Source organism: Brienomyrus brachyistius, chromosome 1 (genome assembly GCF_023856365.1).
Source record: "Brienomyrus brachyistius isolate T26 chromosome 1, BBRACH_0.4, whole genome shotgun sequence".
In the NCBI taxonomy this organism is placed as follows: Eukaryota; Metazoa; Chordata; class Actinopteri; order Osteoglossiformes; family Mormyridae; genus Brienomyrus; species Brienomyrus brachyistius.
In genome coordinates, this window is record NC_064533.1 from 1,519,438 (window position 1) to 1,542,996 (window position 23,559).

The 23,559-nt window shown below is 47.1% G+C and overlaps 2 protein-coding genes across 8 annotated transcripts in view; one reads left to right on the top strand and one right to left on the bottom strand.

The window, feature by feature from the left end:
* Nucleotides 1-23,559, top strand: part of LOC125744678 (caldesmon-like) — an 85,077-nt gene that overhangs the window by 53,602 nt on the left and 7,916 nt on the right. For 2 of the 7 annotated variants that reach the window (XM_049016777.1, XM_049016767.1), the window contains 12 exons: nucleotides 3,967-4,075; nucleotides 12,171-12,338; nucleotides 13,809-14,220; nucleotides 14,433-15,257; nucleotides 15,976-16,017; nucleotides 16,247-16,389; nucleotides 17,389-17,620; nucleotides 19,052-19,192; nucleotides 20,605-20,648; nucleotides 20,784-20,859; nucleotides 21,083-21,220; nucleotides 21,767-21,862. In XM_049016777.1, the coding sequence (XP_048872734.1) occupies nucleotides 4,002-4,075; nucleotides 12,171-12,338; nucleotides 13,809-14,220; nucleotides 14,433-15,257; nucleotides 15,976-16,017; nucleotides 16,247-16,389; nucleotides 17,389-17,620; nucleotides 19,052-19,192; nucleotides 20,605-20,648; nucleotides 20,784-20,859; nucleotides 21,083-21,220; nucleotides 21,767-21,862 (2,391 nt within the window). In that variant the 5' untranslated portion in view covers nucleotides 3,967-4,001. Of the gene's footprint in view, nucleotides 1-463; nucleotides 509-3,018; nucleotides 3,300-3,966; nucleotides 4,076-11,899; nucleotides 12,091-12,170; nucleotides 12,339-13,808; nucleotides 14,221-14,432; nucleotides 15,258-15,975; nucleotides 16,018-16,246; nucleotides 16,390-17,388; nucleotides 17,621-19,051; nucleotides 19,193-20,604; nucleotides 20,649-20,783; nucleotides 20,860-21,082; nucleotides 21,221-21,766; nucleotides 21,863-23,559 lie in introns of those variants that run through there. The other 5 variants (XM_049016798.1, XM_049016806.1, XM_049016787.1 and 2 more) reach the window with 4 other exon arrangements.
* LOC125745319 (uncharacterized) lies at nucleotides 2,218-3,835 on the bottom strand. The gene is made up of 2 exons (XM_049018038.1): nucleotides 3,831-3,835; nucleotides 2,218-2,869 (listed from the first exon to the last, which is right to left on the bottom strand). The coding sequence occupies exons 1-2, from the start codon at nucleotides 3,833-3,835 to the stop codon at nucleotides 2,218-2,220; spliced, it is 657 nt and encodes a 218-aa protein (XP_048873995.1).

Here is a 23,559-nt window from a genome sequence, read left to right on the forward strand (position 1 = left end):
AAAGCAACCGTTTCAGATGACAAAATGGAGCACATGAGCGATGAATGTCGTTTAAGCAGCCGAGGAGAAGGGGCTGCTGGCCTTTGCCGTGAATATTTCATTTCAGATATATATGCTTACGTTCTCAGCATGAAAATATAACCCTCTTCTGAGTATATTTTACTCAAGAGAGCGGCCAAACACTGCACTGTATCACGTTTCAAAGGCTGTGTTATAATTAAAAGTCCCCAATTAGCTTTTTTGCATTTCTGAGATACTCCCGTTTGATGGCTTTTAGATTTTAGAAAATCAGAGTTAGTTCATGCTGACATGCTGATGAACCTTTTATAGTTCATCAGTTACCCAGGACTATAGATGAGTTATAAAACAGAACTGCTCAAGGGTATGGAGATGGTCGGAAATAGACCAGGGCTTCACATTTAAGGGGTTCTGGCTGGAGGGTTTTTTGATGTCTTGGAATGGATTCAGTGTTGCCCTCAGCACCTTAGTTCTCCAGGAAAAGTGAGTGGTGAGTAAAACCACAATATTACACACATTGCCAGTCATTCATGTACAGCATTCAGATAAATAAACACCGTTTTTGGTTTGGCTTCCTACAGCATCGGGAGAAAGATTTGGTTTCAGCACTACAAAGCTATGGTCAGTGTGACAAAACTTAGAATTTAAACTCAATTTATAATAATTTTATATACAAAACAAGATCCTTAATATAGGCATAAGTATATGCACAGACACACACCAGATATCAGGCCACAAATGGTCAGCACAAAACACGTTCAGAACTCAAAGTTAAACGCAGAATTCACTCAGATCCCTGATGGTAAGCGCAGAACACACTCAGAACCTGAATGGTATGCACAGAACCTGAATGGTACACTTAGAACTTGCTCAAAACCTGAATGGTAAACACAGAATTTGCACAGAACCTGAACGATATGCACAGAATTTGCAGAGAATCCAAATAGTAAGCACAGAACTCGCTTAGGCCGGTGTACCAAGCCAGAGTGCCAGCAACCCAACTTTTTCCTTAGGGTGTCTTGTCCATGCTCTTCTGATGTGGACCGAATTCGGACATCGGGCTCCAATCATCTCAAAATACAAAACCGTTTGTTTTCTTTTTTTGTTTTACTAATTCATCCATGTAACCAAGGTCACATGTCATTTACAATTATTTGTTTAAGCAGCATTAACACGGACGGTGCCTGTCCACATGAGCCGCCTCTGCAGTTAAATGCATCATAGCCTCCAACTTGCTGAGTTCCTTGTATTTCTTTGTATTTATTCCACTTGCTCACACTGCCTGCTATCATTGAAATAACCATGAAATCACTGTATTTGGTTAATTGATGCATTTGAACTGCAGGTCACTTGCTATGTTGCTCAGAAGAGACGCAGACAGAGACAGGCCCCCCCAAGGGGAGTGTGTGGGGGGAGCATAGCTGGGGGTTTTAACCCGATCTAATCACAGGCAGCAGTCCAGGGGCTCCTGTAGCTGTATATTAGCTTTGAGATTGCATGGGGGGTCTCCTTCTAGGGACCACAGAAACCATTTGTATTTCTGTGGTCCCTGCTGAGGCTCATCAGGAATGTCTGGCCATGAAAAGCCAATGGGCCTTAACTACAACTCTGCCCAACATTCATATTCTGTAATGAAAAACAAAATGCCTGTGATGCTTAAAATGCCATTCTTTGCAGTGTAGGGAGCCTCAATAAATCCAGTTACTGCACAATGAAAAGAAACCGTATCCATACTGCAGTTAAGTGGGTAATTCGGGTCGTAAATGCATTAGCAGCTATGAATACTTCTTGAAAATTGTGCACATGGCATTTAAAGGTCTAGTTTCATTTGGGTCTGGGGGGTAAGGACACATGAGTGCTGTTGGCCTTTGGGGGGGCGGGGGGTTCAGGGCTCATTTCATCCCTATCGATGTTGAAACCAAACCTACGCCCTCGAGTTTGACTGAAATATCAAAAGGTAAATATCCATAAATGTTGGCAGCAGAAATCACAGAGCCTGAGTAATGTACAGATTTGTGGGCAATGTGTATGCAGAACATGACCTCTTCTACCCAGGTGCTGAAGCCATTGCTGCTCATTATGTGTGCATATATCTGTGTAAAAGAGTTAGGAAACTCAAAGGTTATAAAAGCTGGAAAATTACATTCTGTCCATGCACTTCTGTTTCAACTGTGTGCCTCTGGGCAAGGCCCCTGTGAATCAGTCTTGCAGGCTAAGTTCCCTGTGAATTGGGCCCCGGTAGGCCAGGTCCTGCAGTCTGGGTTCCCTGAGAATTGGGCCCCTGTAGGCCAGGTCCTGCAGTCCGGGTTCCCTGTGAATTGGGCCCCGGTAGGCCAGGTCTTGCAGTCCGGGTTCCCTGTGAATTGGGCCCCGGTAGGCCAGGTCTTGCAGTCCGGGTTCCCTGTGAATTGGGCCCCGGTAGGCCAGGTCCTGCAGTCCGGGTTCCCTTTGAATTGGGCCCCGGTAGGCCAGGTCCTGCAGTGCGGGTTCCCTGTGAATTGGGCCCCGGTAGGCCAGGTCCTGCAGTCCGGGTTCCCTTTGAATTGGGCCCCGGTAGGCCAGGTCCTGCAGTGCGGGTTCCCTGTGAATTGGGCCCCGGTAGGCCAGGTCCTGCAGTGCGGGTTCCCTGTGAATTGGGCCCCGGTAGGCCAGGTCCTGCAGTGCGGGTTCCCTGTGAATTGGGCCCCGGTAGGCCAGGTCCTGCAGTGCGGGTTCCCTGTGAATTGGGCCCCGGTAGGCCAGGTCCTGCAGTGCGGGTTCCCTGTGAATTGGGCCCCGGTAGGCCAGGTCTTGCAGTCCAGGTTCCCTGTGAATTGGGCCCCGGTAGGCCAGGTCTTGCAGTCCAGGTTCCCTGTGAATTGGGCCCTGGCAGGAAGGATCTGGGCAGGGATCTGTTGAGTGGCCCTGACTGGGATGCCAGAGTAAACTAAGCGCTCCAGGAAGCAATCTCAGAGATGGGCTTGGACTCCAGATTCCACACAGAGTTTAGCTAACCAGCGACAGCTCTCTAAACAAAGAAAGAGAGTGGGGAATGGAGTGAGAGAGGGGGGGGCATACAGAGTGAGGCAGAGAGAATAAGGAGATAGAGAGAGAGAAAGGAGGGAAAGTCAGAGGAAGAGAGGACAGGGGCAGGCTTTGCCTTTTCTGGTAGTTCTAGCTGTTGAGAGCCCAGGCAGGAATTCTTTGTCCTGCACCACTGGTGAGATATAAACCAGACGAAAAGGCTCTAAGGGTTTGTGAGGGAAGGAGCAGCTCATGGACTAAGCATCATCGCACCTAAGGTATGCTGGGGGTTATTTCTCTGCATTTTTTACAGAATGGGGCAATTTATGATGGAAGACCGGCTATTCTTGGGTGGTCAATCCTGGCTCGCTCTCTACAGTGTTTCTCTTGTGCAGTTAACATCCCGGTCACTCACATCTGCTCTCCTCGTTATTGAACTGCTCTCGTTATCTCAGCTAGTTCATTTTTCAGATTTCTCAGCAGACGTAACAAACAGTGGGAGCACTGTGTGTGGTGCTCAGTGGCATTTAGACATAGAGGTGTCTTTGGGGCAAACGAGCGTTCCTGTCACGTTTTTAATGCCAATGCATTTGTCATTTCATGCTGGACGTTGTTTGTCAGTGAATATTTCAGCTCTTTAGCCCCTTATCCCCAAGTCTCATATACAAAGAGTACAGTAGGATGCTAAGCCTGAAGAGGTGCACTTAAAAAGAACTTGCTGTTATTGCGGAATTCCTTTTTCACAAGAATTGCACTCTACTTTAAATGAAGTGCGTTGGTTAATTATTAAGACATCCTGGTCTGGTCACCTCATTGAAAGTCCTTCATTTATTTGTGCTGTCTTGTCTTCCGTATCCATGTTAATAACAAGAAGTAACTTTGAGGGCTGTTTGTGATGTACTATCAGAATGCAGCCGCTAATGGTAACCCATGCACACTTTTCAGCCCGAAGGTGAGTGCTGACCCTTTCCGGACCTGTCATGGATGAGGACTTCGAACTCCGACGGGAGCTGAGGCGGCAGAAGCGGGAGGAGATGCAGCAGGAGGCTGAGAGGTGAGGGGGACTCCCCAAAAACCAGGGAAAAGCTCATCGGCATCCGCACACCATGCAAGGGTCGGCTTAATTGCCGGGGAGCCCATTGGTCATGCTGGCAGAATCGTGGTTATTGCTGCTTCGTATAAGCTGAGGTGAGCCCCCCACTCGCGGTGCTAAATTATGACAGAGATGGGGGTGGTGCCCTCTTCCACGGGAGGCTTTGCACGAACACAGTGCTGCTCTTTTTGACAAAGAGCAAGGGAGGTGGGGAGCATCGGGATTGGCAAATAAAGTGACATTTAAGGAAACTGAAAAAGGGTTCAATGAAACCTGAATCCAGCAGAAGCGGAAGTCTGCAGGATCTCCATGGTCTCTGTGATTTGCTTTGGTCTGACTTGCGTGGTCACGGTTGCTCTGGCTCCTGCTGTAGAGGAGTCCTTGTCTCATTGCATCACTCCTCAAGTTCTGACTCATCACTTGGGACCACCCTGAAGGAATCCTAAGGGAACTCCCTAATGGAGGACTCCCCAGGGAGGACCAGCCCCTGTTAGGTGGTGCCGTGATATGGAGGACTCCCCAGGGAGGACCAGCCCATGTTAGGTGATGCCGTGATGCTCCTGCCTCTTGGCCATCTATGGTGCTGCAAAGGGGCTGGAAAAGCTGATTCACATACACGGTGTAGATGGGTCTTCCCCTCACAGGGTTAGAGGGACTTTGCTTAGGGCTGGGTTAAGCTGATTCACATGCACGGTGTAGATGGGTCTTCCCCTCACAGGGAAGAGGGACTTTGCTTAGGGCTGGGTTAAGCTGTCTTTGCGGTGGGTTTGGGGGGATATGGCCAGGGTGAAGCCACCTCAGATGTTCAAGTTTGAGCTTGGAAGAAGCGATGCTGAGAGAGAACAGAATGACAGCACCCATTTCGGGGCCTTTGCAGACAGAGCAATTACTTGAGATTCAAAATTCTTCCCTTTTTAAGTTTATATACATTATTTGCCACCTGAGTGCAGAAGCTTTGTCTATTGACCATTTTATTGTCTTATTTGCCCATGTCTTACCCCTGAAGTAACCTAAGCAATTTCCTTCATAATCCTTTTCGTGCCTTACGAATGTTACGAATGTCTTGAAACTGTATTTATATGTATAGATTAAGATAAGAAATAGATGTTTTGTGTTGTAAATTGCAGTTATATGTGTCTGCCAGCTGTGTAAATCCCACGGCTTTAAAGTCGGCTGAAGAAAAGTGAAGGTTTTCTGCCAAACCTTCGTCTCTCCACTGACACATACATGGCACCCAATCAAGCTGCCTGCAGCCTTTCCAAGCTTGTGTGAGAAAGTCATTTCTCATATGTGAAAGTGGTGCATTGAACGTGACAGTCTACAAAATTCACTCTTTGTTGTTCAGTTTTACAATAAGCAATAAAATAAACCATTTTTAACTCATTGACACATTGAAACTACACAGTCAAAGTCCAGAAGAGTTTTAATAATCTCCCAGATTCCGAACATGACTGCCAAGCATTAGCTAATGGTACGTTGGAATATGTTTCCAATCATTTTAGGCTGCGCTGTGGTTGGTGTTTGTGGATTTGTTGTATCTCTTGTTTTTCCATTGTGGTTCTGCATGATCAAAGACTTGCTTTTCATTGACAGGTCAACTTTTACTTTCAAACTATGCCCAGTAAATGGAGTTTTTGTGCTAAAAGTCAAATTTTCATGTTCCCAGAGTAGACCGATTTATCATAAGTATTTTTTGTAATTACAGACTAGGGACATGCAGAACCTTCCAAACCCCTTGTTGTTGAGAATACTTGCCCCTAGGGTCAGTGTTGCCAGCCTATGGGTCCATAAATGGATGGGCATGGAGTCAGGCAGGCTGTCGGGCATCTAAAGCAGACACGCTTGCCAGGTCCGAGAGCGAAGACAGCGCCCAGGCAGAGCCTGCATTCGGGTGGCTTTCTGGAATGGATGGGCATGGAGTCAGGCAGGCCGTCGGGCATCTAAAGCAGACACGCTTGCCAGGTCCGAGAGCGAAGACAGCGCCCAGGCAGAGCCTGCATTCGGGTGGCTTTCTGGAATGGATGGGCATGGAGTCAGGCAGGCCATCGGGCATCTAAAGCAGACACGCTTGCCAGGTCCGAGAGCGAAGACAGCGCCCAGGCAGAGCCTGCATTCGGGTGGCTTTCTGGAATGGATGACCTTGACAGCTGACGGCTGCCAGCATCACCATGGGACTTGAAACAGTCTGGCCTTGGAGAGCAATTTCCCCATTTCTCCGAGAGGTTTAAAAAGTGATTTCTGCCGCTGACAGAAGAGCAGAAGACCCCACCCACTGCATGACTGTGGTGTTTTGGGCACCATGCAGACTACCGCAGTTATTCGCATTAAATAGGGCATCATTGTCTGTGGCCATGGGTGAGCTTGGAGTCAGCTGTAGGCAAATAGTATTTTAATTCCAAAATAACTATATGCAGTCAGTGCAGCCAAGGCATTTTGTAGACTAATTTATTTCCTTAAATGATTCCTTACCTAAACTTGCATTTCTTTAATTCCTTAAATCCCCTTAATAATTTCCTTGCACAAACTTGCAGCTGGCAGCAATTGAAGTGCTATATTTGAAAAATTAAAGACAGCAGGTAAAGGAAGTTCTCTCTTTAGTGAGAGGCGCACAGATCCATGGCAGAATGAAAAGGCTGCAAGTGCAGGAGCAGAATCAGTAAAGCGTGACTCTGGGGAGGAGCTGGGTGGAGCAGAAAAAGGCCGGACATTAGGATTTTGGGGGGGGGGGGGGGCTGCCGGGGACCCTCTTGAATCGCGCATGACCATAACCCCACATTTCAGTCTTGCCGATGTTCAGTCTGACTTGGCAGACAAACTGGTTTCCATCCCAAATGTTAAGGCAGCAGTGCAGACAGCATTGGGGAGGGGGGGGTTGGACGCCCAGCGGTGTGCGATGACAGGCTGACTTGTCAGGGGGGTTCAGAAGGGCTGCTCCCTGCTGCTTCAAAGCGGTTTGCCTGCGGGGATCCAAAGTGGGACAGGCTAGCATAGATGGGAACTGTGATATGAAAATCCAGGTTAATAAACCATGTGGGATGGACTGCATGTGTGTCCTGTAAGCGGAGAAACATTCAAAATGTCTTCGATTACCCTTTTCCTATGGGTTACAGAAGTGCAGAACAGCCCAAGTCTTTGGTTTTCTGCATGTACTTTCTACTGTTTATTTCCCAAAGGATGAACAGCTCCACACGACCAAATCATCATTTTGAGGAACTCTTTCTGTGGTTAGTTCACTAACTCAAACATCACCATCACACTTAGTTTAGACGATGCCTACAATACACTTCCAAGGCGAACTGCTTATTAATGACAAAGAAACAGATTTAAGTTCTTCCAGAGGAATGATACTGAGTTCAGCTGAAGATCTTTTCAGTATCCAGCAAAGGGCTCCACCACTGATAAATAAAGTGCTTGTTCTTGCATTGGCCTGGTTACCTGCCTACTTTTCTAACGTAAGTTGCTCCTAAACAGCAGAGCAAAGGCAGTGTACGCACTCCTTCTGAGGCTCTGTGCCAGCCTGTGTTTTCTGTATGTGTGCTTCCTCTGTGCTAGGCCCCCCTGGTGCACCTTCTGAAGCTCTGTGCCAGCCTGTGTTTTCTGTGTGTGTGCTTCCTCTGTGCTAGGCCCCCCTGGCACTCTTTCTGAAGCTCTGTGCCAGCCTGTGTTTTCTGTGTGTGTGCTTCCTCTCTGTGCTGGTGCTGTGTTTCTCCTACATTCTAGTAAAGCATCATTTACCACATCTGATGCCGTTTGAGCTCCATGTGACACCTGCTTTCAGTTGTGATGTATTTGGACGACATAAAGGCAGCAAAATGCATGTACAGAGATAATGTGCTTTGAGCAGCATTCTTCAGTGAGAGAACCATAACAGACTTAGGATCAAGAACATCTCACATCTATGAGTCACACACTTCACTGGGTGATTTTCAGGCAAAAAAAAATTTTGAATATTTTTTAAGAAGGCAGTAGCACTGTAGCCCACCTGACAGGCTGGAAACCACAATCGTGAACTGCGAGTGGCTGAGTACCCTATTGCGGGATTATAGTCAGCTTGCCCTGGCGATGGTGACGACTGTTTGGACAGCATGAAGGCCTCTTTAAGTTGCTCTCTCCATTTCAGGACCCTTGCTGGGTGTATTTGCTTTGTACTCACTGGGAAAATCCCCGGCTGGACCCTGTCGCACTTCACTCTCAACATCTGTAAATCATTGGAGTTGGGGGATGGGGATGGGGGCGGGGGTGGGGTTTGGGTGGTGCAGGGTAGGGTGGGGGTGGGGCTGAGCTGGGAAGAGCACAGGAAATCTCCCCTTTCCCTCATCAATGGGCTGTTCTGTTCTCCCTCCCCCTCCCTGTAAACGCCGTGTGTCTCAGTCAGGGAAGGAGCAGATTAGCTCGCAGAGGTTTGGGGGGTTAGGACCTTCAGCTCCCATTCCAGGGAGGTTCCTCTCCAGGCCTGGTCCAGTCCCACTTAGTGCTGAATAAGCCATTGGGCATGACTATGCAGCTTTTGTCACGTGAGCTCCAGCATGTGGGCTTTGGCGGCCCCATTCCAGTGCAAAGGACACTGTCATCACTGCCTGTCTGTCACTTCACTGACGAGAAGAGCAAGTATGGACTGAAACGCAGTGGGGTTATAGAAGGACATGCAACTGAAGAACATTGCCAGTTTGTTTCCAGTTTGTGTAGACTGATTTCAGTGTTTCCCAAATCATTCTAATTCCCTTGCTATGGAAGAACAATGGTTTAAGGCTATTGTTTTTTTCAAATAATTTATTGGCTAAACAAGATACATTTATGTATGCACTCCATGTAGCTATGGAAACATGATAAATGTAAATAATCCATAAAGAGAGCGTGACACTATGTAAGTGATGTGTAACAGAAGCTGTTTAATGGGACTGTGTTGGGTGTTGTGAAAGCCAGCATGTAAAAGTCCCCCTTCCAGTCACTCTGTTTACATTCTGGACTTACAAGACCGTCCATCGCTACCTGCGCCTTGGCTATTTCACACCCATCTTTGGTGTTGGGACCCTATCTAGCTCACTGCAGCCTCTCTGGCTACTAATAAAACCTACATACTGTACATATTCAGTACTTGGATCTAAAAACCCGCAAATCTAATACTTAGTTTATCAAGTAAGGCAAGGCAAGCTGAAGGGATTGTAAGTAACACGTGAAATTAATGCCAAGTACAGAAAGTAAACAGGCGTGCTAATGAGAGTGCAGTCATCCCTCCCTAGGTTTCCGAGGCCGTGCATGAGCATGAGATGCAGTCAAAGGCTGCCGTGCATGAGCATGAGATGCAGTCAAAGGCTGCCGTGCATGAGCATGAGATGCAGTCAAAGGCTGCCGTGCATGAGCATGAGATGCAGTCAAAGGCTGCCGTGATGCGGTGGAGCAGCAAGGCTTGCTGACTTCAAGCTGGGAAATCTCTGGTTTGTTTTAAAAAGAAAGCAATTAGCTTCAACGCCTCAGAACCTTCAGTGAGAGTTAAAAGGCTCATGAAACGCCACTGTCCAGCTGTGTGCGGTTAGCATTCTGCTGACGTGGGCCTTTGAAGCCCGTTCTAGTGCAAGTCTGCACGCAAGCAAGTGCTGGTCACCAGGGTGTGACTTACAGTCGTACATCAGCTTCCGATCAGCACTGAAGCATGCCGCTAAGCTAACAATTAGCGAATAAAACGGGGCAAGCTAACTGGCTTGCATGTAGGGTTACCCAAGATCCATGTGAGGAATGACAATTTGAGCTAAGATTTGTAAAACAATACCATTTAACATTAAAAGGACCTGGATTTCACTTCAGGACTGACTTCTTGCTGTGTGCTGATTGGCCAGTCTCCTATAATCATGCATGTGCCACTGATGTTAATGTGAAACAGCCAGATGAGTGTTTCAATCAAGGAAAGAAACCAGTCAACACACTCACGAAGAACTCAGTTATCTAGCCTCAGTTTTAAAGTAGTTTGTATAACCTGTATAAGTCCTCCCTGATAAGGATTAAGTGGTAATGCTGCTTGTATGTAACAACTAACATTACTGTCCTGTGCAGAAAGAATGAGATAATAAGAGTGTTATTGTGCCACCCTCGACGTCCCAAGCCATAGATGCCTGTGGGGTACAGTCCTCATGGAAGGAAAAGACGCTGGCCAGCCTGGGAAGATCCAAGGCATGTTAGCACGTTATAGGCAACTCCGCTCTGTCAGTGTGGGCTGTACCATGTTAGCACGTTATAGGCAACTCCGCTCTGTCAGTGTGGGCTGTACCATGTTAGCACGTTATAGGCAACTCCGCTCTGTCAGTGTGGGCTGTACCATGTTAGCACGTTATAGGCAACTCCGCTCTGTCAGTGTGGGCTGTACCATGTTAGCACGTTATAGGCAACTCCGCTCTGTCAGTGTGGGCTGTACCATGTTAGCACGTTATGCTTAACTCCACTCTGTCAGTGTGGGCTGTACCATGTTAGCACATTATGGGTAACTCCGCTGTGTCAGTGTGGGCTGTACCATGTTAGCACATTATGGGTAACTCCGCTCTGTCAGTGTGGGCTGTACCATGTTAGGACATTATGGGTAACTCCACTCTGCCAGTGTGGGCTGTACCATGTTAGCACGTTATGGTTAACTCTGCTCTGTCAGTGTGGGCTGTACCATGTTAGCACATTATGGGTAACTCCGCTCTGTCAGTGTGGGCTGTACCATGTTAGCATGTTATGGGTAACTCCACTCTGTCAGTGTGGGCTGTACCATGTTAGGACATTTTGGGTAACTCTGCTCTGTCAGTGTGGGCTGTACCATGTTAGCACGTTATGGGTAACTCCACTCTGTCAGTGTGGGCTGTACCATGTTAGGACATTATGGGTAACTCCACTCTGTCAGTGTGGGCTGTACCATGTTAGCATGTTATGGGTAACTCCACTCTGTCAGTGTGGGCTGTACCATGTTAGGACATTATGGGTAACTCTGCTCTGTCAGTGTGGGTTGTACCATGTTAGCACTTTATGGTTAACTCTGCTCTGTCAGTGTGGGCTGTACCATGTTAGCACGTTATGGTTAACTCCACTCTGTCTATGGTTTGATTAAGGATACAGAGATTTTTATCTGAGTTCAGAAACATGGTCTGTGAGAAGTAAATACAAGACTTCATAAATCTAGAGATTTTTTTTTTATATATATTTCTGCACTGCTCAGGCCACCATTGATATTTAGGGCCAAGCAAGAAGTTCATTGTTGTTACGGAAAGTGGGGGAGCCCAATGCCGATTTCCCAAACATGGAACACTTTCTAGCCGCCTCCCTTCCTTCCGCTTGATGAAATATGTCAGCAAATCCAGGGTGGCTAACAGTCAGCTTATAGCTCCTCCCTTCAATCTAGGAAGAACCCTTCAGTCCTTGTGTTTCATGCTACACCAGGTTTGTTTTCTGTAACTAATCCTGTTCTGGGTTGGGATGGGGATCCAGAGCCTATGGGCGCAAGGTAGGGAACAACCCAGGACGGGGTGCCAGCCCATCGCCAGGCGCACTCACACACCATCCACACCGACGGGCAATTTGGTAACTCCAACTAACTTCAGCATGTTTTTGGACTGTGGGGGGAGACCAGAGTACCCGGAGGAAACCCCAGAATGACACGGGGAGAACATGGCAGAGATTCAAACCCAAGTCTCGGAGGTGTGAGGCGACAGTGCAAACCACTGCGCTGCTATACTAAGCTTTTTTTTTTAATTTGCTACTTTAAATCCAGAATGTTCATTATGTCCACATGTCACTGTGAAAGGGGCAACAGAGACTTCATACAGCTGTTTCATTCTGGTCACAAGTATGTCAGCGGGGCCATATTAAAGAGCAAAACAAACAATCTGGTAGAGATATAATCCTTCTGGAATGTCTTTATACACATCAGTGCTTCAAAGGCATATCTGCCCTCCGTCTCCTTGTGGTGTTTCTGTTTCACCTCCTTATAGATCCTGCCTGACACAGAGGTCTGTCGGAGTTATTCCTGTCTGACTGGGACAGCTCAGCAATGCCGAAAAGCTGACATGTCTTTTCACACGCATTACAGGATGACCATGAACGATGGCGATGACGAAGAGGCTGCCCGAGAGCGCAGACGCAGGGCTCGCCAGGAGCGGCTGCGTAACAAGGAGAACGAGGAGAAGGAGGAGAACGAGGAGAAGGAGGAGTCAGTCAGCACGGCGACGGAGAGCACAGAGCACAATGACACAACCAGGTACCTCGTTACCCAAACCTGTCAGCTCACACCTGATCTCAATTAAGAACATGAGCAGAACTGAAAGACATGCGTTAGTTTGGTAGATATACGATGACCAGATACTCCATGTCAGTGTGGACACTTTGAGGTATTTCGGGTTTTACAAACTCCTATGAAACCGAAAGACTCCTGTGCTCGGCTAAACAGTTCAGCTCTTCTTGTGCTTTGACTTTGAGGGAGGACACTCAGCTGGATGAAACAAACCATTTCCTTTACTGAAAGAATCATCCAGCTGTTTCACATTAACGTTAGTGACACGAGCATGATTACAGGAGACTGACCAATCAGCAAACAGCAAGAAGTCAGTGCTGAAGTGAAATCCAGGTCCTTTTAACTGAAATTTTCATTTACAATTCCTGTCCTAGCTGAGTCTCCTCCCTGACATGGATTATCTGGTCACCCTGGGTAGATGCCAACACGCTTTTGGTTTCCATTTCCGAGTAGCTGTGACATGGTAACTCCATAATACATGCAACTGGTTTCCTAAAATAGAGCATAAAATCTGCTAGTAGACTATCCAGGTATGTTGTGACTCTAAGCTGTCTGACTTGCCGCTATGCATTTCTGAAGCCTTCTGTGTGTTCAGGTCCTGTTAGTCCTCAAGAACTGGTGACTAATCTGGTGAACTTTTCACTAAAATGCTAACGTTTCTACCCAAAATTATTAAAATTATTTGAAACTGTAAGGAAAGAAAAAATATGTAGACACCAAATAGAAGTAACGAATGATTGAAAGGCATAATTGTGTCGGTAGCTAATATTGCAGGCATGTTTGGAGCAGCAGACAGGAAGCTGAGGACTGTGTCAATACCTGCTTGTGTCGGAATCATTGTCGTATCCATGCCTCTTTGGCCTATGGAACAAGGCGGGGATTGTGTGCGTCTCCATCTTACTGACAGACCAAGTGTTTCTGCGGTTTATTGTACTAAGTAGACGTGCGTATTGGCCACACTGTTGAGTCAGCTTTCATTAACCTCCCATGGTGTTTTGATGGAAGTCGAATGTTAACTGAGTCTTGGAGGCATTTCAGCTATGTGGCCAGTAAACCCCAAATTGGGTGGAAGAGGCTGGATGACATAAGCGTGAAAAAGCGCAGATGGATGCACCGTTTGTCCTTTGGACGGAGCGTTTGGGGCCTTTGTGTCTGCTGAATGCTTTGTTGGTTAGATCCATGAGTGAAAACCTTGTGAATCCTAATATTTCACAGGAACTGTCAGCATAATGTATTATTGAGCTTGGCGTCCTAAAACTGGAGATACTTTTACAATTAATGTATCATGTTAAAGCTGATAGAAGGTGAATAGAGCAATAAAACACTTCATTTCAATGTAACGTTATTGAGAAAGACTTGTGATTGTTCAAGATGTTTTTGTTCAGTGTCTTGTGACTGAGGTGCCCTGTTTGCTAATTTGTTTGCAATTTGTTGTAGCTGCACAAATGAGACAGAAAATACGAACAGCTCACAGAGATTGATCGCCGCCGCTTCCGACGATGACCAGGCCCTCCTGGAGCGGATTGCCAAGCGGGAGGAGCGCAGGCAACGCAGGATGAAGGAGGCCCTTGAGAGGCAGAAGGAGATCGACCCCACCATCACCAACAATGTAGAGAACAGTCAGGAAGAGAAGTCAGACGGACGCAGTGAAGAAGAACAGGTGTTCGACATTAACAGCAAGCCCCCTAAGCCCGACAGCTGGAAGGAGAAAGAGGTGAAAAAGAAAGAAGAGGAGAAGGAAGAGGAGAAACAGGAAGTGGCAGTGGCAGTCCTGCAGGAGAAAGAAACAGAGCCGGAGAAGGAGGAGGTGACGCAGAAGGTTGCAGGGGCTGTCCCCGGAGAGACACAGGTTGGCTCATTACTGCATATCAAAGTAGTAAAATATGGTTCTTGGACTTATTGTTTTTCACTTCTTGTAGGGAGTCCATGGCAAAACCTAAAAGGCGTTATTTTAAGGATAAGGGGTAAAACATCTTTAGCACCCAGTCTTTAAACCGATGCTACAGTTTTGGGGTGTTCTGTTACATTTGGCAGAAGATGTAACCTCACTTTATTTTATAGGAGCAGGTTGAAGAACATCTTATCAATTCAAATGTAACTGTAGAACTACCCATGATGCCCAGCACTGACCTGGAAGAAACGCCATCAACAGAAACAGAAGACAAAATAATTATTTCACAGAAGGCTGTGGAGGAGAAGACTGCTTCTTCAAAAGCTGAGTTTGATAAAGAACTTGTCATATCAATAAGAGAACTGAAAGACGTAACAGAAGGTGGAGAAACAGTAGTGAGAATGGAGGCCAAAGAAAAAGCCAAACCCTTAAAGAGAGAAGAAGAAGAAAAACCAAAGGAAATGTTAAAGGAAGAGGTAAAGGAAAGACATGTGGTATCAAAGAAAGAGGTGGAGGAGAAACCAGTGATATCAAAGAAAGAAGAGGAAGAGAAACCAGTGATATCAAAGAAAGAACAGAAGCCAGTGATATCAAAGAAAGAAGAGAAGCCAGTGATATCAATGAAAAAAGAGGAAGAGAAGCCAGTGATATCAAAGACAAAAGTAGAAGAGAAACCAGTGGTATCAAAGAAAGAAGAAGAAAAGAAACCTATGTTATCAAAGAAAGAAGAAAAATCTGTGATATCAAAGAAAGAAGAAAAGAAACCATTGATATCAAAGAGAGAAGAAGAAAAGAAACCTGAGATATCAAAGAAAGAAGAAAAGAAACCTGCCGTGTCAAAGAAAGAAGAAGAAAAGAAACCAGTGATATCAAAGAAAGGGTTTGAAGAAAAACCTGCCACATTAAAGAAAGATGCTGAGAAAAAGACTGAAGGAAAACTGGGAATACCAAAGAAAAAAGTTGAGGACAGCCCCGTTACACCAAAAAAAGAGGAGGTATCAGATGAGGATCCTTTTAACCCAAAGAACACCTCTGAATAACTCGAACATTGAGCATGGAGTTTTGAGTTATCTTTGTTTATTTTGTTTGTGCTTCACTCACAGTATGGTCACCTGCGTTTACCTGTCTGTGTCACACTAAGCACAGGGCTGTAAGGTGTGGTCTCAGTGTGGTTCCAGATGTGTCACTTCTTTTGTGAGCACTGAAGCAGTGCTGCGTTGCACAGTCACAGTGTGGTTCTAGGTGTGTCACTTCGTTTGTGAGCACTGAAGCAGTGCTGCGTTGCACAGTCACAGTGTGGTTCCGGGTGTGTCACTTCTTTTGTGAGCACTGATGCAGTGCTGCGTTGCACAGTCACAGTGTGGTTCCAGGTGTGTCACTTCGTTTGTGAGCACTGAAGCAGTGCTGCGTTGCACAGTCACAGTGTGGTTCCAGGTGTGTCACTTCTTTTTGTAACCCTGAAGCACTGCTGCTTTGCGCAGTCACAGTGTGGTTCCAGGTGTGTCACTTCTTTTTGTAACCCTGAAGCACTGCTGCTTTGCGCAGTCACAGTGTAGTCTTGCTTTGTGGAGGCACATTGTGTGGGGTCACAGTGCTCAGTCCGAGTTGTTTCACATGTTTCATGCTTACACAAAGTAGGGCTTCTATGGACACAGTTCTGTACACCCTGCTGCCATTACATCACCCATGACTAACTTCCCCTTTCTCCTCTAGGTCGCAGAGGAGAAACTGAAACGGTCTTCTGTCAAGGAACCAGTAAGAGTAATGTTTTATTGATAATATTTTTTATTCCTTAATGTAGCTTCATATAGTGTTTAAGTTATTACTCAATTGTATTTCAGCTCTATATAGAAATAATGCTCTTCCTGTGTAAGAAGTGGTAAAAGATGATGATGCAGTTGAATTTATTCCCAAAGGGAAGTGACTGGGCACAGGACAGACTGGAGCATATAGCTCAGGCCTAAACGGCTCTTCGTGTGTTAAGGTGGCAGAAAAGAAGACAAACAAGGAGCCAGAGTTACTTCAGCGAAAGAAGGACTTTCCACCGCAAGCCAAGCAGCAGGACGGCAGCTTCCGGCAGGATGCACCGGCCGCAAGCAAGCTCAAGAAGCCGGAATGGCTCCAGAGGTGACGCCCCACGCCCTACGCCCCACGCCCCACGTCCTACGCCCCACACCCCACATCCTACGCCCCACATCCTACGCCCCACGTCCTACGCCCCACTCCCCACGTCCTACGCCCCACGTCCTACACCCCACGCCCCACGTCCTATACCCCACGCCCCACGTCCTACGCCCCACACCCCACGTCCTACGCCCCACACCCCACATCCTACACCCCACGTCCTATGCCCCACACCCCACGCCCCACGTCCTATGCCCCATGTCCTACGCCCCACGCCCTATGCCCCACGCCCCACACCCCACGTCCTACGCCCCACACCCCACGCCCTACGTCCCACGCCCCACACCCCACGCCCTACGTCCTGCACCCCACGCCCCACGCCCTACGTCCTGCACCCCACGCCCCACACCCCACGCCCCACGCCCCACGTCCTACGCCCCACACCCCACGTCCTACGCCCCACACCCCACTCCCCACGTCCTACGCCCCACACCCCATGCCCTACGCCCCACGTCCTACGCCCCACACCCCACGTCCTACGCCCCACACCCCACGCCCTACGCCCCACGTCCTACGCCCCACGCCCTACGCCCCACACCCCATGTCCTACGCCCCACACATCAAGGTTGTTGATGTTACGCCATAGTCTGTGTTTCTCGTATTTTATTGCTTATTTTATTGCTTAGCTTATTTGTCACTGGGTTAGTGATATTCTCCGACAAGGGTGTATACAGAGGCGGAAGCTGAATACTGATAAGCCCCCACAGTGCCCCCTGGCCCCTCTTAGGGCTCCACTGATGCCCCTGCAAATCTAAGAATTGCCCTGCTCTCCTAGTTCAGTGCTGACTAGTGCTTAAGGTGTCCCTATCAACTCACTGTGTAAGTGGGTCAGTCATCTGGAGTCTAAGGGAGTGTAACCGTAGACAGAACTGAGACACCAGAGAGGCCCGGGATGAGATCTGCTCATGCTCGCGGTGTGTCCTCACGCTGGGTGACTTGCAGCCGCAAGGCCGAACCAGCCGAAAAGGGCAGCGTGTCTCAGAAGGCAGAGGACCTGAAGCGGCGTCGCGACGAGGCCGAGAGTGGCGAGTTCGAGAAGATGCGGCAGAAGCAGCAGGAGGCCGAGGCCGAGCTGGAGAACCTGAGGCGCAAGAGGGAGGAGAGAAAGAAGGTGCTGGAAGAGGAGGAGAAGCTGAAGAAGCAGGAGCAGCAGGAGAAGAAGGCCAAGGAGGAGGTAGGGTGGGGCGGACAGCGGCATCGGACGAGGGCCAGGACGCTACGCAAACACAGCAGGGCATTTCCTTCAGAAGTCAGACAGTCTGCACTCTGCTGAGATGCCAAAGTGATTAAATCAATATTAGTTTTTAGAATCAGAATAAACTTTATGCACCATGTATAGCTGGATGAATTTGTTTTGATGTAATTGTTTAAATGCAAGTTGAGTAAACTAGGATAGATAGATAGATAGATAGATAGATAGATAGATAGATAGATAGAAAGAAAGAAAGAAAGAAAGAAAGAAAGAAAGAAAGAAAGAAAGAAAGAAAGAAAGAAAGAAAGAAAGAAAGAAAGAAAGAAAGAACTTTATTAATCCCTCGGGAAGGTTCCTCTGGGAAATTCTAGTTTCCAGCAGCAGTACACCAGCATATTACAAGTTATAATATTAAAGAATATTAAAGTATTACTATAGATAAATAATAGTCTGTTATACACAACAGTCTAATTAGTATATGCAGTCTTTCTGTCAGTGTGTTTCCTGTCTCTGACCCTCTATTGACTTATGAGAGCTACTGAAAATGGATGGATAACAGACAAAAAATATTCCTAGTGTTAAGCCTGTCACTATGCACTCAGTGACCTCTTTATTACCCAGGTACACATAGCTGGCTTGGGTATGACCCCGCTTTGTCTCCAGAGCCACTTGAAGGCTGGACTAGTTACGCATTCAGAGAGGCCTTTCTGCACACCTCTGCAGCACTGCACTGTTATTTTTGAACTTGTGACCTTCCTGTTAGCTTTAATGAGTCTGCCTGGATGTTTCTCTTTCACAGCAGTCTCTGACACTGTAGTACCTGAAACTGCCAGGAGGGCGGCAGTGTCTGACATGCTGGGAGCGCCATGGCAGTCACCAACATTCACAGCACGTTTAAAATCCCTTAGACCACCTTTAATTTAGTTTCTCTAATGCTCAGCTCCATAGTAACTAACCTTCTGCCCTCTGTGTTCTAAATATTCAGCTGTAGCCACCTGATTCATTGTTAATAGAAGCTGACTCTTTGCAACAGCAAGAGGGTATACCTAACAATATAACCACAGAGTATATATGGTACAGATATTCTTTTATCATAAAAATGCATGGGTGTATATAAGTAATACTGCTTAAAAACATTTTACGAATGTCGGTCCATCCATCTACCCATCCATCCATCCATCCATCCATCCATTCACCCATAAATTTTCCTGCATACACAGATGAAATGGGATGTACCTATAGACTGTAATTAGGCAGAAAGTCCACAGACTCACAAGCATTAAAGCAATTTCTTTAATTGAAGTTTGTAAAATTAGTACTGGTGGTTTTGCATGATTGTGAGGTTGGCCTTATAACAGGAAGCAGGCTATCAGAAAAACGTCCAGTGAAATAGTGATGATTCTCACCACGCAGGAGGAGAAGAGGAGGATGAAGGAAGAAATTGAGAAGCGGCGTGCAGAGGCGGCGGAGAAACGGCAAAAGGTGGAGGGATCCACTGAAGGAGAGAGCAAGAAGCCCTTCACATGTGTGAGCCCTAAGGGCTCCTCTCTCAAGGTCAGCCCCTACATAGGACCTGCTTGCTAGACATCCCCAAAACCTACAGTCAGCAGCAAGCATTGGCCTTTAAGCGGCGTAGCCTAGGGGCTGCGTTGGACAAAGCAGGTCTGGATTGTGGTGTGAACCACATAGTCAGACACGAAACATGTTCTCCATTTTCAGTGAGTGGGAATCTGAAGCAGGCAGGCTTACATTAGGGCAGCTTATTGGATACAGTGTTGATCTGGTTCTCATGGGTCTGAAACTCTCTGATTTGTGCTACGGAGAAGCAGAGTGATTCCACCTTTGTTTCTCAAATCCTTCACAAATGTGAATATCCTTGGTCCTTTCCACAGATTTACTTTGTCATCATGTTCACTGTATGTACAGAACGTAGATGGTGTGCAATGTGACTTATTGAAGCAGGGTGCTGTTTACTAAGCTGAAATGTTCACTGCAGTGGTGTGTTTTTCCTTCAGATTACTGCATGCTGTTTATTTCTGTCCGTAGCGGGTGAGTGAGCGTTAGATGTACGCAGAAGCCGAGGCTAAATTGGGGGTCACTTGTGGGTTGAAGATTTGCAGTTGTGTAGCATCATTTGTTTGCGTTCGACGTGGTCTTGATGTGATACCCCCAACAACTTGTAAGACCTGGGGCTGTACAGGGTCACAAAACGATGTCACCCAATTTTACCAAAGACATGGTATTCAAGCTCTTGGCCTATGTAGCTATTTTCTCTCAGTCAAAACATTTTGCCATGGACACAGATGAGTCTTTCGATGAGTACATTTGTCCATGAACAGACAGGGTGACGATCCCTGCCCAGAGCCAGTGACTGTCCTGAAAATATTGCCCTTGAGACCAAGCAGGGATGACATTTCCTATTCTCATGCCTTGAATACGAGTTCCGTTAGAGCTCAGTGCTAGATCACTCCTATCATAAGACATACTAACCAAAAGTGAATCTTGCTACACACTGAGCAAAGCACTGCTTTGATTAAGGAGCCTGCTGAGATAAAGTCAATCATTTTAGCAGAATAAAACTGGTCAAATATGGCCTTTTGAAATGTGTCCTCCCATGAGAAGAACTTTTCGGAGGACATGGGTAGGCCCACCTTCAGAACAGACGTTCCCACTGCCGTTTGTCATAAACGCTGGCCCACGCTCCGGCAGTGAGGACTGGAGCTCAGCCTCGCCTGGTATCCAAGGAGAATATCTACTCACATCTGTGTGCGGAAGGGCGGACGAGGAATGTGGACAGCCAGCATTAAATAGTGACACAGGAGGGAGATAAATCAGGAGCCTAGGGATGATTCTGTGTGTGTGTGTGTGTGTGTGTGTGTGTGTGTGTTCCTGGGTCTGTGATTTGTTTAATGGTAGCACCTAGCAGTTAAATAATTCTCACCATGAAATTATGTTTTTTTTCACAGATTGGTGAAAGGGCAGAGTTTCTAAATAAGTCTGCACAGAAGAGGTATGCTTATTGTTAATGAATCAGCCATCACTGCCGTTTTCGGAACACAAGAGGTGCTCATTTTCACAAATTGGCGACATGTGAGGTGCTTGAGCTGAGATTTGAATACATTGTGTTTTCTGGTGGTTACCATAGTGCTGTGAAGGTGTCTCACACGCCCATTGTGACGAAGATTGGCAACAAATTGGAGCAGTACAACACGGCCATTCAGGTGAGGCTCGCGCTGCAGAGCAGCCATGTTTTGAGGGAAAGACCTTGTTCACTCTTCTTCCTTCTGCTCGATGTCGGAGTTTGGCCTCTCCCTATAGCCAGCGTGTGCTCTCTCTCTGAGGTACCTTTGATATCTAGTGTACACATAACCTGACAGCCCCCTCCCCACAGGAAGTACACACACCTGTTGAGTTCGCAGTCACATGATGACCTTCTCTGTGTAGACTAACAAGGATATCAAGTCCCCTAAGTCTCCAGCTGCAGACTTGCCCGTGGCCCCAGATGGAATCCGCAACATTAAGAGCATGTGGGAGCGGGGAAACGTGTCTGGCACACCAGAGGGGCCCGGGGCCCCCAACAAGGTATGACCTGCCCCAATTCCTGCTCATCTCCACTTCCTGCCCCATCCCCACTTCCCACTCCACCCCCACTTATTGCCCCATCCCCACTTCCTTTCCCAACCTCACTTCCTGTCCCTGCCTCACTTTCTGTCCCATTGCCCACTTCCTGTCCCATCCCCATTTCCTTTCCCATCCCCACATCCTGTGCCACCCTCACTTCCTTTCCCATCCCCACTTCCTGTCCCATCCCCACTTCCTTTCCCATCCCCACTTCCTGTGTCACCCTCACTTCCTGTGTCACCCTCACTTCCTTTCCCATCCCCACATCCTGTGCCACCCTCACTTCCTTTCCCATCCCCACTTCCTGTCCCATCCCCACTTCCTTTCCCATCCCCACTTCCTGTGTCACCCTCACTTCCTGTGTCACCCTCACTTCCTTTCCCATCCCCACATCCTGTGCCACCCTCACTTCCTTTCCCACCCTCACTTCCTGTCCCACCCCCATGCCCACCTCATCCCCATTCCTCTCTGCAAGCTGGACCTCAGCTGCCCCTCTTTTCAAACCAGGAAACGGCTGGCATGAAGATAGGCGTCACTGGCCGCATCAGCGACTGGGGGTGTAAGACTCCAGAGCCCGGAAAAGCAGCTGGGGGGGCACCTGCGGTGAGTCTGCACCAGCTCACTCCCTGGGGGATAAGGAGGAGCTCACCCAGCATTTTTCAGCAGGGCATCAAAATTGCAGCAGTGACTTTCTGCTTGAAAATGGACAGATAACTGGGCATGCAGTAAGGGAAGTAAGGGTTCAGAGTGGAGAAGCACAGCACCGCTGCCATTGAAATGACAATACTGCTGGTCCAGGGTGGATCCTTTAAGTTTACTTGATACCACTACTCTGCAATATCCAATTAAATAAACTGGTAAAATCATAGATGACTTTGGTTAAAAGTGCTGGATGACTTACCAAAAACAATGCTGTGACAGTAACTGTACGTCTGATGAAGTCTGTTTACTGGAAAGAGGAGCATGAAATGTGCTCAAACGGTTCCACCCTGTGTTCATGTGTGGCTGCATGGCGGCCTCTAGTGGACTGATGTTTGCTAGGTCTTTAACTTTAGGACAGTGAATGAAGCTGGTGAGTTGTATCTGAAATCCATTCATTTATGGTTAAATAGCTTCATGAAAGTTATGTGCTAATGTACACTACAGGCCAGAGGTTTGGGGCCCTTGGATTAAAAAAAAAAATAATTGATACACTGCTTTGTCAAACTTTTATTACAAGAAAATATTAGAAATACTCAAAACAAATGTACGACTATAACTGACTGGGTTTGAAGTGTAATGTAACAATATACTGTGTATTGTAAGTAAAACAATACCCTGCTTTAGTTTCTTTGCTGGTGAAACTCCTGTTTATTGTAAAATTTTCTATATCTAGTCAAGAGAGTTGTCTTTAAATGCTGTCCATTCTCTCTAACAGTGACACGCTGTACATTCTCCAAAGAAGTGGCATGCTGTCCATTCTCCCTAACAGTGACATACTGCCCATTCCCCATAACAGTGGACAGTGTCCATTCTCCCTAGCATAGAATCTGTCCATTCTCCATAACAGTGACATGCTGTCCATTCTCCCTAATAGTGAACAGTGTCCATTCTCCATAACAGTGACATGCTGTCCATTCTCTCTAACAGTGACACGCTGTACATTCTCCATAGAAGTGGCATGCTGTCCATTCTCCCTAACAGTGACATACTGCCCATTCCCCATAACAGTGGACAGTGTCCATTCTCCCTAGCATAGAATCTGTCCATTCTCCATAACAGTGACATGCTGTCCATTCTCCCTAATAGTGAACAGTGTCCATTCTCCCTAACAGTGACACGCTGCCCATTCTCCCTAAGACTGAAATGCTGTCCATTCTCCCTAACAGTGACACGCTGCCCATTCTCCCTAAGACTGAAATGCTGTCCATTCTCCCTAACAGTGACACGCTGCCCATTCTCCCTAAGACTGAAATGCTGTCCATTCTCCCTAACAGTGACACGCTGCCCATTCTCCCTAAGACTGAAATGCTGTCCATTCTCCCTAACAGTGACATGCTGTCCATTCTCCCTAACAGTGACATGCTGTCCATTCTCCCTAACAGTGACATGCTGTCCATTCTCCCTAACACTGAAATGCTGTCCATTCTCCCTAACAGTGACATGCTGTCCATTCTCCCTAACAGTGACATGCTGTCCATTCTCTCTAACAGTGACATGCTGTCCATTCTCCCTAATAGTGAACAGTGTCCATTCTCCCTAACAGTGACACGCTGCCCATTCTCCCTAAGACTGAAATGCTGTCCATTCTCCCTAACAGT